The sequence below is a fragment of the Myotis brandtii genome, unplaced genomic scaffold (genome assembly GCF_000412655.1).
Source record: "Myotis brandtii unplaced genomic scaffold, ASM41265v1 scaffold898, whole genome shotgun sequence".
Lineage (NCBI taxonomy): Eukaryota > Metazoa > Chordata > Mammalia > Chiroptera > Vespertilionidae > Myotis > Myotis brandtii.
Genome location: NW_005371683.1, coordinates 1257102 through 1272358, shown reverse-complemented (window position 1 = coordinate 1272358; position 15257 = coordinate 1257102). Strand labels below are relative to the sequence as shown.

The 15257-nt window shown below is 48.0% G+C and overlaps 1 protein-coding gene across 3 annotated transcripts; it reads right to left on the bottom strand.

Moving 5' to 3' along the window:
* Positions 1-1334: 1334 nt before the first annotated feature.
* Positions 1335-15025, bottom strand: CTSE (cathepsin E). 3 transcript variants are annotated; one of them, XM_005885248.2, is made up of 9 exons: positions 14898-15025; positions 14113-14269; positions 13570-13687; positions 12156-12274; positions 7474-7673; positions 6088-6210; positions 4628-4769; positions 4436-4534; positions 1335-1880 (listed from the first exon to the last, which is right to left on the bottom strand). In XM_005885248.2, the coding sequence occupies exons 1-9, from the start codon at positions 14963-14965 to the stop codon at positions 1716-1718; spliced, it is 1191 nt and encodes a 396-aa protein (XP_005885310.1). In that variant the 5' UTR covers positions 14966-15025; the 3' UTR covers positions 1335-1715. The 3 variants fall into 3 exon arrangements, with proteins under 3 accessions (XP_005885310.1, XP_014387990.1, XP_014387991.1); XM_014532504.1 differs by lacking the exon at positions 1335-1880 and adding an exon at positions 2070-2201; XM_014532505.1 differs by lacking the exon at positions 1335-1880 and adding an exon at positions 2070-2162.
* Between the last annotated feature and the right edge of the window lie 232 nt (positions 15026-15257).

The following is a 15257-nucleotide window of genomic DNA, read 5'->3' as shown; positions in this document are numbered from 1 at the left end:
TATTATTTTCTATTAGTTCAGTTGTACAGCATGTGGCTAGACCAGTGGTTGGCAAACTCATTAGTCAACAGAGCCAAATATCAACAGTACAACAATTGAAATTTCTTTTGAGAGCCAAATGTTTTAAACTTAAACTATATAGGTAGGTACATTGTTATTAAGTTAATTAGGGTACTCCTAAGGCTTAGGAAGAGCCACACTCAAGGGGCCAAAGAGCCGCATGTGGCTCGCAGGCCGCAGTTTGCCGACCACTGGAGACAATTATATACTTTATAAAGCGTTTCCCCCTATATTTTCAGTACTCACCTGGCACCATGCATAGTTATGACAACATTATTGAGTATATTCCCTAAGCCGTACTTGACATCCCTGTGACTGTTTTGTAACTATCAATTTGGACTTCACCTTTTTCACCCAGTTCCCCAATTCCCCTCCCCTCTGGCAATCAGCAATCTATTCTCTGTGTCTACGAGTAAAAGAGTTATTTTTATTTTATTTTATTAGTTATTTTTAGAAAAGAATCCCAGCTAACAAATACAGGAGGAAAAACAGAATTAGAAAAATCCCTGTTTTGTATCCCTTCCTAATGACACCGTGGAGCTAAGCACTGATCATCAATGGCTGCCAAAACCTTGAGGTAAAATACCAAAAATAAAATAAAATAAAATAAAATAAAGGGAAAAATTTTCAAAAAATACCAAAGGGAAATTTGTCATAAATGGATGGATGAGGCTGAGAACTCTGGGACCCACTCACCATCCCTACCACTCCTACCAGACAGGCGCCAAGCATTACTGTCTCCTGATGGGTTACAGTGGGATGTGCCCAGCACCACCTATGGAGTATTCTTGCCACAAAATCAGGCCCCTAGATCCAACTACCATTTTATAGAAAAGATGAGCCCAGAGAACCACGTTACATGACACCTCTGCAAAGTTCAGAATGTGGTAAACTCTACAGATGAAAAGAGACATCTCAAGTAAGTGTAATTTGTGGACTTTCGAATCCTGATACACACAAGTCAACTGCAAATGTGACCAAACATTTATGAGACAATAGGAACCCCTTGAACACTGACCGCACATTTAGGAAGTTACAAGGATTTATGGATAAATCCTTGATGTGGTGACTTATGATGTGATGCTAAGAATTTGTTTCAAAATAATCCAGGTATGTGGGGCTGGAGAGAGGAGTGGGTGGTGGTGCAGAAAAAAACAGTCCTGGCCATGTGCAGGTGGGGTGTGCATAGGGATTTCTTACACTACTGGAGGCCCAAGTCCCTAGCAGCTGCTGGCTGCCTGCCGGGTACTCCCTCCCTTCCCCTGGCTGGCCCCGCCCCCTGGTCAAACTCCCAGAGGAACAATTTGCATACTATGCTTTTATTATATAGGATAATCTCTGCTTCTATACATAATGCCCATAATTGGAGATTTCCATAATAAAATGTTAGCCAAAAGCAATAAAAAGTTTGGGCATACAACTTAATCCTATCATGATGGTGGTAGAGGTGGTGATATATGGAAATGTGTGAGCGTGTGTGTGCGCCCGCACTCGTGCAGTCTCAGCTGTGTTTATTTCTAATTGAAGTTGCCCCTTTGAACAAATGCAATCTATTGGAAATGAGTTTTTGACAGGTGTGAATAATGCCCCAACCTGACAGGCCCAGCTGGATGTTAAGGGGTGTTAAGCAGCAGGCACAGACAGGAGGCCCCTCTTTAGGGGACGGCTGGGGCCAGCCCCACACGGTTATCCCCTCGGTCAAAGACAGAGTAAAACTGTCTAATGAAGACGTCGCCCAGGATCCAGAGGGGCCCGGCTGGAGGCTGGATGTCAAGGCCTTGAAAGCCACTGGAGCAGAACTCCATTCCATCTACGAAGTCCTGGGGGTGGAAAGAAGAAGGTAAGTGACATACAGGGGAAGAAGGAAGGAGTGCTGCCTTCAGCGACACTGTGTGGTGGTGGTGGCCGCACGGAATGGCCTTAGACAGCTGCTTCACAGTTTTGGTTGGCTGGTTCTTCCTCCTGCTTCATACACCTCTACCGATGTATTCATTAACCCTTTTCGGTCCAACGTCGAGGCTGACTCGACAGACCAGGTGCTAGTAGCAGGTCCAACGTCCAGTTGGTGATTGAGCTAATTGGCAATTTCCGCCAGGGAACTACTGCAACCAAGAGAGGAAGGACTTCCAATTCGGACCAGACTGTTTGAATTCCAAAAATAAAATTGGACCGCAAAGGGTTAAAGTGTTTGATAGATGTGGGTCTGGGCTTCTAAGTTCTACGATTTTGAGAATTGTTCATCTATTATACACTCCCACCCCCCAACACCATTTCACCATTGGGAAAACCAAAAGCTTGACTCACGGCTGGAAGAACAAAAGATTTGGCATTAGAAGACCTTGACTTAAACTCTGGTTTCTTTAGTTTCTGGTGGAGCTCAAGTCAAATTTTTTAAGGGAGAGAAACCGCTTATAAATGGCTAGCCCAGCCGTGGGCAAACTACAGCCCGCGGGCCGGATCCGGCCCGTTTGAAATGAATAAAACTAAAAAAAAAAAGACCGTACCCTTTTATGTAATGATGTTTACTTTGAATTTATATTAGTTCACACAAACACTCCATCCATGCTTTTGTTCCGGCCCTCCGGTCCAGTTTAAGAACCCATTGTGGCCCTCGAGTCAAAAAGTTTGCCCACCCCTGGCTAGCCACTGCTATTTTCTTGTTCTGGAAAGAATCACTTGAGTGGCTCCTACTAGGTGTAAGGCAAGTAGGCATCCCTTACTCCATGAGGACCTCCCCCAATCTTATTTTTCAGTTTGGCCAAGAGTTGGGATCTAACAGACAGGTGTGGTCTTTCCAACAACCACTGGAAGTTTGAGGTTGCTGATGAGGGAGTGGGAAGATTTGCGGAGGGCTAAAGAGCCTTCTTGAGAGGACGGGGATAAGAATGCAAAGGTATTACAGCATCCGTGATGGGTTGAGGTGGCTCTGATGGAAATGTGCTGGCAGAAAAGGACAGTGGCACCATATTGGGTACAGGAAAGGGCGTGGGGGTGAGCAGGGACTCACAGAGGGTGAAGGTGGGAGGGGGTGCTGGAGTGGTGACGGGTGTAGAGACTGATGAATTTGGCAGTTGAAATGTCTAGCTTGTCCTCAGTGTGGTGGTCACAGTGGCAGCTGCAGAATTCCTTTGTTGGAGGAGTTTAGGGGACTTGACATGAAGCTGTGTTTTAAAGTAAGACATTTGTTTTCCTGATCCAGAGACAGAGAAGCATCGATCAGATGCTCAAACCTCAGAGGGAAGGTAAGGGAGGGTGGGGGTAAGGGGGAGAGATCAACCAAGGGACTTGTATGCATGCATATAAGCCTAAGCAATGGACACAGACAACAGGGGGGTGAGGGCATGAGTGGGGGGGGGGGCAATGGGGCCATAAGGACATATATGTAATACCTTAATCAATAAAGAAAAAATTTTTAAAAAGACATTTGTTTTCACTTTTACTGTAACTGTAATAGTAAAAGTGGCTTAGGGAAGGGGTTAATGGCAATCAAGGTGCGGGGGTAGGTAAATCCCTAAAGCCCTCAGTCTATCCCTTAGCACCTCGATTCTGGCGCAGTCACGCTGATGCTGTGGGTGACTCTTGGGCAAGGTTAGTGCATTAAAGTGTGTCACCAAAGAAGTATGATACTGAAAATCTGTCACTGTGTATGAGGTGGTCATGGATTTCTCAAACACCTGGGGGTTCCCTTTCTACCTCTCCCTTCATACTTACGCATCTACTGCACCAAGGCATCCTCTGGTTTGAGAAGCATGTTAATCTATATATATATTAGAAGAGATATAACCTTATTCTGTACCTCCCAACCCAAGCATCTCACATCTAGAACCATTAACTCTCTGGGTCTCAATGTCCTGGTCTATAAAATGGGGTAATAGCATCCCCAGTCTGACTTGGTGGTTGAGGTTAGTGACAATGTCAGAGAACCTCATTGAACGGCCTGTTCCAGGTTTGCTGCTGCTTCATGGCCGAGCAGGAAGTTAGAGAACCAGCCCAGTGGTCTTTCCACCACACACAGGCAGCTGTGTCCTTCCCTGAGGAAGTGCCACTTCAGTGCAGGGTAAGATGGGGAGGACTTGGGATAGATGTGGCCTGAGTGCAGGCAACTGTTTGAAAAGGGGAAGTGGCAGGTATCTGGGGAAGGCCCTGTGACGTGCAGAATGAGGAAACAGTCCTTTAATTCTTTTCTGCTATATTGTGAATATATGTGTGTGTGTGTGTATGTGTGTGTGTGTGTGTGTGTGTGCTTTTTTAAAAAATTGTATTGTGGTGACACTGGTTAATACAATGATACAGGTTTCAGGTGTACCATTCTATAACACATCATCTGTACACAGTATTGTGTCTTCACCACCCCAAGTGAGGAAACAGTTCTTACCAGCAGGGTGTAGGCAGTTGGTTGAAGAGTGTAGGGGACTCCATTGATGGTGAAGGTGACATCCGGCATGACATTGAGATTGTCACACTCCACGGCATACTAAAACACCCCACAGAGGATCAGTTTAGAATCTCCCGTCTCCCAAGAGAGGCCCCACCCCCGCTCCCCCCTCCTACCCAGACAAGCACACACTTCTCCATCCACGGGCTCTGCCCCTATCGCCTTCTGCAGCTGCTTGATCTCAGCCGGGGGGCCTGTGATGAGGGAGGTCCCTGTGTCCACAATGGCCTGGCAGCCTTCTGAGCAGAACATCACGGCGCCCCCCACCTGGATTCTGAGGGCAAAGGAAGCGTGGTCAGTCCCTCACCTCTTCGCTTCTTGTCCCCTCTCTCCAGCCTCCAGCTCTCACTCCCTGCTGAGCTCTCTGATACCTGAAGCACATGCCTGGCACATGGCTGGCACCTTTGCAGGAACTTGTTCCTGGCTGAGTTGACACTTGAATTACGTTTTTTGAGTCCCTGCATTGTCTAATGTGGAGAGTGGCTACAGTGTTTGGACAGGTTTAAGCCTCGGACTAATGAGAGGGCACAGTTCTTGTGGCCACGTGCAAGTCCCAGCTTGGAGGGCAGAGCCCTCCCAGCACAATTATATCAACAGCTATAGTTGTAAGGTTGAACCTATGGTCTGAACACGTGGCCCCACGAGCCTGAGTGATGTGGGCTTGATAGAGTTCAGGTGCATGTAATTGAGTAGATTCGAAACCCATGAGACTATTGTAAACATCTTGACCACACCCTTACTTTGCCTCTTGGAATCTGACTATAAAATAAAGACACGGCTTGTAGTCTGTGGTGTTGTCTCTCTCCATCAGAGAGGGCAGCGTCCCACCGAGACTCAGCTTTCTTCTCTTGCCTGTCTTTTCTCAATCCTTCACTGCCCCCTCTCAGGGTCACAGAACCAGGCTGAGCTGGCGCAGCACATAAGGCGCCCTGGGGCTGAGTATGCCATGGCCGTGCCAGCTCACCACAGTCTAATACAGTGCCAGGAAGGTGTCAGACATCCAATCCCACTTTCCCATTGCTCCATGCCCAGGTGCGTGTGTAGGGGACCGGGAGGGGGGGGGCGCTCAGTCAGTGCTGCCACCTCCATGAAATCCAAGGATTTCTTCAGACAGAAGCTGCCTTGCCCTGTCTGCTGGGTCACCTTGGTGGCACATCTCATGGAGCACTGATCACTGTCCTCTTTACATGCAGTCGCTTGTATGTGCGTCTCACCTTCCGTGCATCCTTTATGCAGGCACAATCTGAATCCAATTCACTTCTGCACCCATTTCAATCAGCCCTTGTCTGTGTGTTAATTTATGTTGAGTGAACAAGAAGCAGCTGGTGGAGTGTTTGTATTTACCATGGGTTGAGTTGAAGGCGCACCTCTCCTACAAGGAAGGAAGCTGGTCGTTGGTACCGCGTGCCTGTCACCCTGGTTACTGATGCTCCTTCCTGCACCTCTGCTCGGCACCTCCACGCCTCTAGCCTCACGCAGGCTCCTGGCATCCTCTCCCAGTGAGCAGCACTTCCATTCAGGTCAATGTGAGTTGTGTCTGCTATGAGTTATGAGTTCTTCCCTCAACACCAAACTCTGTGGAGGATACTCACGTGTCCAGCGCTATCTGCCAGTAGCCTTGCTTGGTGACCGGGACCCAGTTCAGACTCCCAGAGAAATGGGAGTGGTCATAGCCTCCGAAAATCAGCTCGCTCCCCGCACCGCCTTCTGGGTCACTGCAGGGAGAGAAAGGCAGGCTGCCAAGGAAGGGCCACGGGAAAACCCTGGGAGTGAGCTCCCGCCTCGTGGTCTGATCACTCCCACCAAGTACCTAGACAGGCAGAAACACAAGCTCGGGCTTTGAGACCAGGCTTCCAATGACTGTGCGTCGGTTAGTCTGGAATTTGTGGGCGAAAGAAGAGAGACAGCTCTGCCCAGTGATTTGTGAATGAACCACAAGCCTGGTTATGCGCCCTGACCGGGAATCAAACCCATAACCCTTCCGTGCATGGGACGACACTCCAAACAACTGAGCCCCCCCAGCCTGGGCCCATCGTAATCATTTTAAGTTTACAGCTTAGTTGTGTTAAGTATATCCACACCGTTGTGTAACCAGTCTATAGAACCTTTCATCCTACAAAACCAAAATTTTACAGTCATTCAATAACTTCCCATTTCCCCTTCCTCAGTCTCTGGCAACCACCATTCTACTATCGATTTCTATGAATTTGACCACTCTAGGTGCTTCCTATAAGTGAAATCATACAAGGGGTCCTTTTGTGACAGACTTAGTTCACTTAGCATAACGTCCTCCAGATGTATCCCTGTGGTGGCATGTGCTGAATGTATTCTATTGTATGTATATATCACATTTGCTTATCCATCCATGAACATGTGATTATTTTACTATCAGCTTATTGTAAATTTTTTCCGCCTCCCCCACTGGGATTAAGCTTCTTGAGGACGGGGACGGTCTTTCTAGCTTCATTGTATTCCCAGTGCCCAGCATTGTGCTCAGCACATAAGAGGGGCTTGAGAAGTAGTTATTCACTGCATAAATGAATACAGTGGGGCCTTGACTTACGAGTGTCCCGACTAACAAGTTTTTTGAGATACCAGCTGTCTCTCCGCCGATTTTTTGCATTGAGTTGATAGAGTAATTTGAGTTAACGAGCTCCTTAACGAGCTCCTTAATGAGCTCGGTCTTGGAATGAATTAAACTCGTAAGTCAAGGCCCCACTGTATCTAATTCCAGGTATTCCTTAAATTAGTCCAGCATGCTACAGTTTACAAAGTGCTCTTCACAACGACTTTCTGAGGCAAATCCCATTTTCTCAATAGTCAGAGAGGTTCAGTGTTTTGCCCCAAATCACACAGCTGGACTAACAAGAGATCCAGCCCCGGTGTGTGACTGCTACGTCGAGTGCTCTTTCAGCGGCCCCATGCTGTCCCCCTGGAGGTATAACTGACCTCAGCCTGGCAGGCTTGACGGGCCTTACCTGCTCATGTAGACAGAAAACATGGGTACGTCCACCAGGTTCTGGGCCATCATGTTGTCGAACACTGGAGTCACCCCTCCAACAGCCAAGGAGGGGTATCCCAGGCCCAGAATGCCATCGAACTCTGCGTCCACAAAGGTCTGGCCAGGCTCCGTGACACTCTCTCCAAACTGCTGGCCGACCACAGTCAGCCCTTCCACCTGACGGGAGAAAGCCCAGAGGGAATTTGCCCAGGAGCTCTTTGGCAAAGGGCCTCCGATCCCCAGCTTCTCCTCTCTCCTGAAGCTAATTCTTCTCCGACTCAACCTTTCTTGATTAAATGGGCACAACGATTTTCACCATAGTCCCACTCAATGTTTAAATGTAAACCCTTTTTGCCGAAGTATAATACAGAAATCGTAGGTGTGCCGTTCAGTGAGGGTTCACAAACTGTACTCACCCATGTGAGCAAGCTCCCAAACTGAGCAGCAGGACATTGCAACCCCCAGAGCCCCCCAGCACCCTGCCAATTATCACACCTTTCCTCACAAGTGACCAGTCTCCTGGTTTCTAACAGCCTGTATTGGCTTTGCTTATTTTTTAATTTCATACAAATGGAATCATATAGTATGAATTCTTTGGTAGCTGGCTTCTGTCACCCAACATTACGCTTGTTGCACGCTGTTTTAATTTGTTCATTGTCTTTGTATTACACAGTCTGAATATGCCATCAGCATGTATGCATTCTACCATGCGGCATATTTGGGTTGCTTCCTGTACTTGACTATTGCTAATAATGCAGCTTGTACTTGTCTTTGGGTGAACACGTGTACATGTTTCTGTTGGATATATGTTTGGGAGTAAAATTGTTAGATCATAGAATATGCGTAAATACTGACAGAACTGAATAAATATTGACAGAATTTTCCAAAGTGATTTGTACCAATCCATGTTTTCAGTACCAATATTTTGAGAGTTCCGTTGCCAGTAGCTTCATATCTTCACCAACACTGGACGTGGCCTTCTTTTCCTTCTCAATCTTCTGGTGGATATGCAGCCGGTATATTTGGTTTTCATTTGTATTTCCTGGTGACTAATGACATTGGACGTTGGATAGCTCCTTTTGTGAAGTAGGTTGTCTGCATTTTTCTTATTGATTGGAATCAAGTCCTTTGTTGGATGTATATATTAGAAACATCTCCGGGCTGTGGCTGGCGTTTTTACTCTCTAATGGTGTTTTTTGATGAACAGAAGATATGTATTTCAATATAGTCAAATTTATCAATCTTTTTCTTTTTAATTAGTGGGTTTTGTAACTTCAGAAAATTTTGCCTACCTTAAGGTCATAAAGATATTTTTCTATGTTTTCTTTTAAAAGCTTTATTGTTTCACTTTTCCCAGTTATATCTATAGTCTATGAGAAGTTCTATGATTGACGTGTGAGGTAGGAGTCATTATAGATTCTTTTTTTTTTTTTTTACTATATGGATATCCAGATGACTTAGTACCATTTAATACCTACACCATCATTTCCTCCACTACAGTATCATGTTCAATGTAGGTCAGGTGACTGTGTGACTAGTCTCTGAATTTTCTATTTTGTTCTATTTTTCTATTTGCCTATCCTGTGTCAATATTACATATCTAAATTACTATATATTCATAATCTCTTATACTTGGTAGTATTTTTCTTCATCTAGATTGTATTACATATTCATATAAATTTTAGAATTGGCTTGTCAATTTCTAATAAAAATTGCTCTTGTTTTGATTGATGAAAAATTGACTTATTTATAATACTGAATCATAAGCATGGTTTATCTTCAATTTATATAGATCTTTCTTAATTTCACTCAGTAATATTTTACAGTTTTTAGAGTAGAGATCTTGCACATTATTTTGTTACTTGTAGGTGTTCGATACTTGTAGGTATTCAATGTTTTTTATATTATTATAAGACATCATGATATTATGAAGTGTTCCATATATATATATTATTGATTTCAGAGAGAAAGGGAGAGAAATAGAAACATCAATGATGACAGAGAATCATTGGTCAGCTGCTTCCTGCATACCCCACACTGGGGATCGAACCTACAACCCAGGCATGTGCCCTTGGCCAGAATCCAACCCGGGACCCTTCAGTCTGTAGGCCGATGCTCTATCCACTGAGCCAAACCAGCTAGGACAAGTGTTCTTTCTTTATCAGTTATCTGGGAGAATTTGTGTAAGGTTGGTGCTATTTCTTTGGAAGAATTTACCACTGAGGTTACCTGGGCCTAGAGTTTTCTTGTGGAGAGGTTTTTAATAACAGTCAATATTTAAATAGACATTGGAGTATCATATTTTCTATGTTTTTCTTGTGTCAGTTTTAGCATGCTGTATTTCTCAAGGCATTTGCCATTTTTTTTAAAATTGTCAAATTTATCAATATCAAATTATTCTTGATACCCTATTATCATTTTAATGTTTTCAGGGTCTTTATTAATGCATTATTTTTCATTTCTAATATTAAGTTGTATTTTCTTTCAGTTTTTAATTAATTTTGCTAGAGGTTTATGAATTTTATTAATCTTTGTAAAGAGTTAATACTTGGTTTTGTTGATTTTCTCTATTGTATGACTTTTCTGTTTGATTGACATACATCCCATTTTTCTATTTATTTCCATCCTTCTTTCTTTGGGTTTGATTTGTTGTTGCTTGTGGTTTGCTTGTTTTCTTATTTTTTATTGCCTAACGTAGATGCTCAGATGGTTGGTTTTCAGCTTTTCTAGTATATACATTTCAGGCTGTAATTGTCTCATAAGGGTTGCATTAGCTGCATCCACAATTTTTAGCACGTCCTTGCTTATCTGTATCAGAGAAGCAGAGCCATTAGGAGCTACATACACAAAGGATTGTATTCTGGACAGTTGACTGTATGCCATGACAGGTGCTGGTTAAATGGTGTACAGTAGGAATTCGCTTTGTCCTGGTGTTGCAGACTGAAGTCTACAGTTTGGCAGTCAGTCAGGGAAGACAGGTGTCAGGTGGGAGAAGGGTGAATTGGAACTTTGAGGTTGAGGGTGGACTAGAACCCACATTGTTCTCTCACTGCCTCTAAGCCTCAATGCTTGGCGTGTCCTGTAGCCCTAGCTGCCACTGTCCGTTACGGAGTTAAACGTGCAGCTGGGCTGGGAGCCAGGAAACTTGAAGGAGAAACCAAGGGAAGCTGCAGTTGCCATGGGCTTGGCTGTTGCCCCACACCACCCAGCGAGCCAGCAGATAAGCAGCAGCAAAGGACACAATTCTCCTTCCATGCCCTCCTCTGCTTCCCAGGGGTAACTATGATGATCAGTTAGGAATGTGTCGTAGCCTTCTAAGCAGTCATTTGTGCCTTTACATATGTTCTAATAGAAAACACAGTGTGTTGTTTTATCTGTATGTGGTATTTTTTTTACATAGACGCTGTGTTTCTTGCTCTTGGCATTTTTTTTTCACTCCATGTGTTCTACTCCCAACCACTTTAAAGGGATGTTGATGGAGTCTGAGCCCTGTGGCAGGACCCCCCAGAACTGTAACAATGCTCATCAGGAGTGGGTCAGCCTCTATTTCCCCAAAGGCCTGGGCATAGACCATAGTCCCCCCTTATCCACAGGGTGGACATTCCAAAACCTCCAGTGGAAGCCTGAAACTAAGGATAATACCGAACCCTACATAGACTGTTTTTTTTCCTATATGTACCTATAATAAAGTTTAATTTATAAGTTAGGCACTATAAGAGATTAACAATAGCTAATAATAAAATAGAACAAAACAATACACTAATAGAAGTTACTTAAAGTGATCTCTTTTTCTCTCTTTGATAACTGATCTGATAACTGAGTTGTCTACTAAGTGATTAATGGGCAGAGAGCGCATACAGTGTGGATACACTGGATGAAGGAACAATCCACATCCCGGGTGGGACAGAGTGAAGTAGCACAAGACTTCATCCTGCTCCTCAGATCAGCGTGCAATTTGGAACTTAGGAAATGTTTATTTCTGGAATTTTTTATTTCATACTTTCAGGCTGTGGTTGGCTGAGGATAACTACAACCACAGAAAGCGAACCGTGGAAAGGCGGGGACTACTGCTCCTGTACCCATAAACCTGGGTAGGGCAGGACCGGGGCTCCCCTGGCTCTCTGTCCCCACCTTGGTCAGGTTCCCACAGTTCTGGGACCCATGGGACCTTTGGTCAAAGGAGTTTAAGGAGCAGCTCATGAGCTCAGCATCGAGTTCAGGGCTGACCTGGGACTTGGATTCTGCCTTGTCTCTATGATTGGACTCCCAGCCCCTACCTTGTTGCCTTATTTCAGTAACTGAGTTCCCACCATCTGCCCCGGCTTGGACATCTTCTTCCTTCAAGATGGAGGCCTGGTCTTGTCTCCTTGGTGCCCTGGGGCCATTGGTCCAGTTGTGAACCCTGCCACCAGGTGCCCTGTGTCCTGCAGGAATCCCCCCTCCCTCACCGCCTCTCTAGGACCCAGCACATGGCACAGACTGGCCCACGGCCGCATCTCAGGCCAAGCCAGGCCTCCCCCTTCCCTGGAAGCCAGCTCCAGCTCCTTGCTTCCACCTCTTCCTGCGGCAGATCTGAAACTGCTCCCCTAAGAGCTCTGAACGGTGTTCTGTCTCCCAAGTTCCTGACCAAGAGAGGGAACATGAAGGAATTATACTCACGGAGACCTGGTCGGCTCCGATGACTCCGGACAAGCTCCCCGTCCCATACTGAATGAAGAAGTGGCTCCCTGCGGCACTGTACGTGCTGGACCGGGAAGGGCTGAACCTGGGGTGTGTCTCTGGAAAGCAAGGATGCCGCTCTTGCCTGGGCCACCAGCTCGCTGCCACCATCCCTACCCTGACACCCCAGCGTGCAGAGCTAATTCCCTAACTTCCGCTGTTGGCCCAACCAGCAGCTCCTCTCTCGCTCTGCCTTAGCCTTCCTTGCCACCGCTCCTTTCTTCTGTCCCACGGGGCAGTGGGAACCAAATCTCCCTAACTGACCGGTCTGAGGACACAGTGATGAGCAGGTACATCTGGAAAGGTTGGCCATGGCCCTCCCTAGTGACCCCTACATCCCCATCCTGTCGTGGTGGGCTGACAGGAGCCAAATAGTTGTCCCTGGGCAAACGTAATTGCCTGTGAGCTCCTGGGGCACACAGAATAAACGCCAGGCATCAGCCTCTGCCGACCACTGTGCATCAGAGACTGGCCTTCAAAAGAAACTCAGGATAAACTCCTGCTATTCCAGGAGATTGCTCCCAACATCTTGCACAACCCATGGACACCTTTCTTTTTTAAAAAAAAAAAAATTTTTTTTTTTTTTATTGATTTCAGAGAGGAAGGGAAAGAGAGAGAGCTAGAAACATCAATGATGAGAGAGAATCACTGATTGGCTGCCTCCTGCACGCCCCACACTGGGAATTGAGCCCGCAACCCCGGTATGTGGGAATCGAACCCGGGACCCTTCAGTCTGCAGGCTGACGCTCTCTCCACTGAGCTAAACCGGCCAGGGCCCCATGGACACCTTGAGTGTTGCCTGAGACATTGTCTCTAAACGTTGTCCTACATGGACTGAGATGCCTTTCCTTAGCTCTTCCTTTTCCAGTTTTCACAAAGACCTCTGAGTGACCTCTGGCCAAATGGGTCCACCACCCATTGTCCCACCAGCCCCCACTCTGGTATGTGGGAGCGAGGTCACCAGGCCTCCCGGATGCAGGTGAACAGTCCACACTGGAACCTGACCCACCTACCTGCCCAGAAAGAGCCACTGCAATGGAACTGTCCCCACATTCCTTGAGGTGCTCCGGGGGTAGTATTCAAAAATGTGTAAATTTTTGGTGGTGGTTTCCCCCTGCTGATTCTGATCAGTATGGAAGTTGCTAGCTTGGATAGCAATCAATTTTAACTTTCTTCCTGACCCAGCCCTGTTTCTGCCGAAGGCAGTCCCAGGGCAGACGCAGAGGAGGAGAGGGGAGGCTGGTGTGCAGGGATGGCCAGTTACTGGAGCCCAACCCCTCCCCCCAGGGTGCCAGGCTCCAGATCCCAGGCCTGGCCTTCAGCCATTCCCTGTGGGGGCTCCTGGACCACTTACTGCAGGCCGGGCTGGTGCAGTACACAGAGGGGACCCAGAGGTTGGAGGAGCCGGTATCAAAGATGACGGTGAAGTTCTGCGGTGGGGAGCCAATGGAGATGGTGCCAAAGTATTCCATCTGCAGACAAGGGAGGGAAGGGAGCAGGGTGTGGGTGCTGGGGAGGGGGAAGGACCCAGGGAGAGCTCCGTGGGCAGGGCCTGGGCCAGCACAGACCGGGGCTCAGAGACCTGGGAAGTGGCCATCAGAGGTGGAAGGCAGAGGAAGGGCTGAGAGGAAGGAAATCTAATCACTATCCTGATTCTCATTATTATGAGAATCATTGGGAGCAAGGCAGGGAGGCTGGCCCTGCTCCTCCCTCTCCTCCCACAGAGGTGCACACATTCAGGTGCCCTGGGCCTTATTGGACCAAGTCCAAGGGGACCCGGGCATCAGTCCCTATGGGTCATCCCAGAGGAGAAATCCACACTGCCTCAGTGCTGCTGCCCCCTCGCCATGCCAGGCTGTGTCCTGCCCCCTCCCAGCCTTTGCCCAGGAGGCCTCACATCCAAGTAGTTGACGAGGGGCTCGTTGACACTCTGGTCCATCGTGCAGGACTCGGTGAACTGGATCATGTCCAGATGCTGGGATTTCCAGAACTCGGAGAGCTGGCCCCGAGCTCGAAGCTTCTTTCGGAGGGACTGACCCCTCCTGAGGGGCACCCTGAGGACAAAGCCCCGTGTGAGGAGGAGAGGCGTTCCTGCCTCTCTCTGACTCCCCTCCCCCGCCCCATTTCCCGGAGGTTAATTGGGAAGTTACTCAGGAGGGGCCTGCAAGGTAGTGTGCCAGGATTTGGCTAGGATCAGGGCCCCTCTGCCCCAGCCTGCCCAGCCTCCTGTAGACCCTCAGACCCTTAGACTTGAGATGCCCCCCCCACCCCCTCCCAGAGACAGGCTCTTGGAGATCAGGGGTGATGGGGCTGTGGGATGGTCTGCATTTCTACATGAACACCATGAGGGCTGACGCAAAGGGACAGCACACCTCTCGGGGCAGTGGTCAGCCCCTTGGGGGAGTACTCAGGTCCTCTGAGCTGCACAGTCCTGCTGTTTCCAACATGAGAAGGCCTCTGGGGCTCAGGCAGGCAGCTCCGTCAGAGGTGGAGGCCCAGGAGTGGCTGGTGCTGGGCTGGAGACTCAGGCTAACTCCCACAAGGTGGCCGCTTGGTCAACCTTTCCCAGGCCCTGTTCCTTCTCCTCCCTATTTCTCCAGCAGCTTTCCTCTCCCAGGGGAGCCCTCAGCGTGAGAGCAGGGCCCTGCCCCGGCCGGACACAGTGCTGGGACGTGGCCTCACCTGTGCAGGGGCCCTGAGGCCCACGCCAAGTCCGGGAGCACCAGCAGCAAAAGCAGAAGCGTTTTCATGGCACAGCCAGCAGCTTCGTTCTCGCTGGCTCTGCCGCCGCCTTCCCTCCACTTCTCCTTCCTTCTGTGCCCCGGGGCAGTGGGACCACATCTCCCTCACGCAGCCCCGCCCAGCCCTGTCTGAGGACCCAGCGATAAGGCCCCTGGAGTCGATAGCCAGGCCCAGAGCAAACACAGCCTGTGTCACGGGCGGGCGTTCCCCTCCACTCCTGGGGGTGGGAGGAATCCAGGTGGGACTTGGATCCTAAGGCGAAGGGGATTGTCCAGGGCTCAGCATCTCCTAGAGTCAGGC

Coding starts and splice junctions, on each gene's coding strand:
- CTSE (XM_005885248.2), bottom strand. CDS start 14,965: ATGAAAACGCTTCTGCTTTTGCTGCTGGTGCTCCCGGACTTGGCGTGG. Junction 12,275..13,569: donor CTGCACCAGCCCGGCCTGCA/GTAAGTGGTCCA, acceptor CTTGCTTTCCAG/AGACACACCCCAGGTTCAGC. Junction 4,535..4,627: donor CAGAGCCCGTGGATGGAGAA/GTGTGTGCTTGT, acceptor GGGGTGTTTTAG/TATGCCGTGGAGTGTGACAA.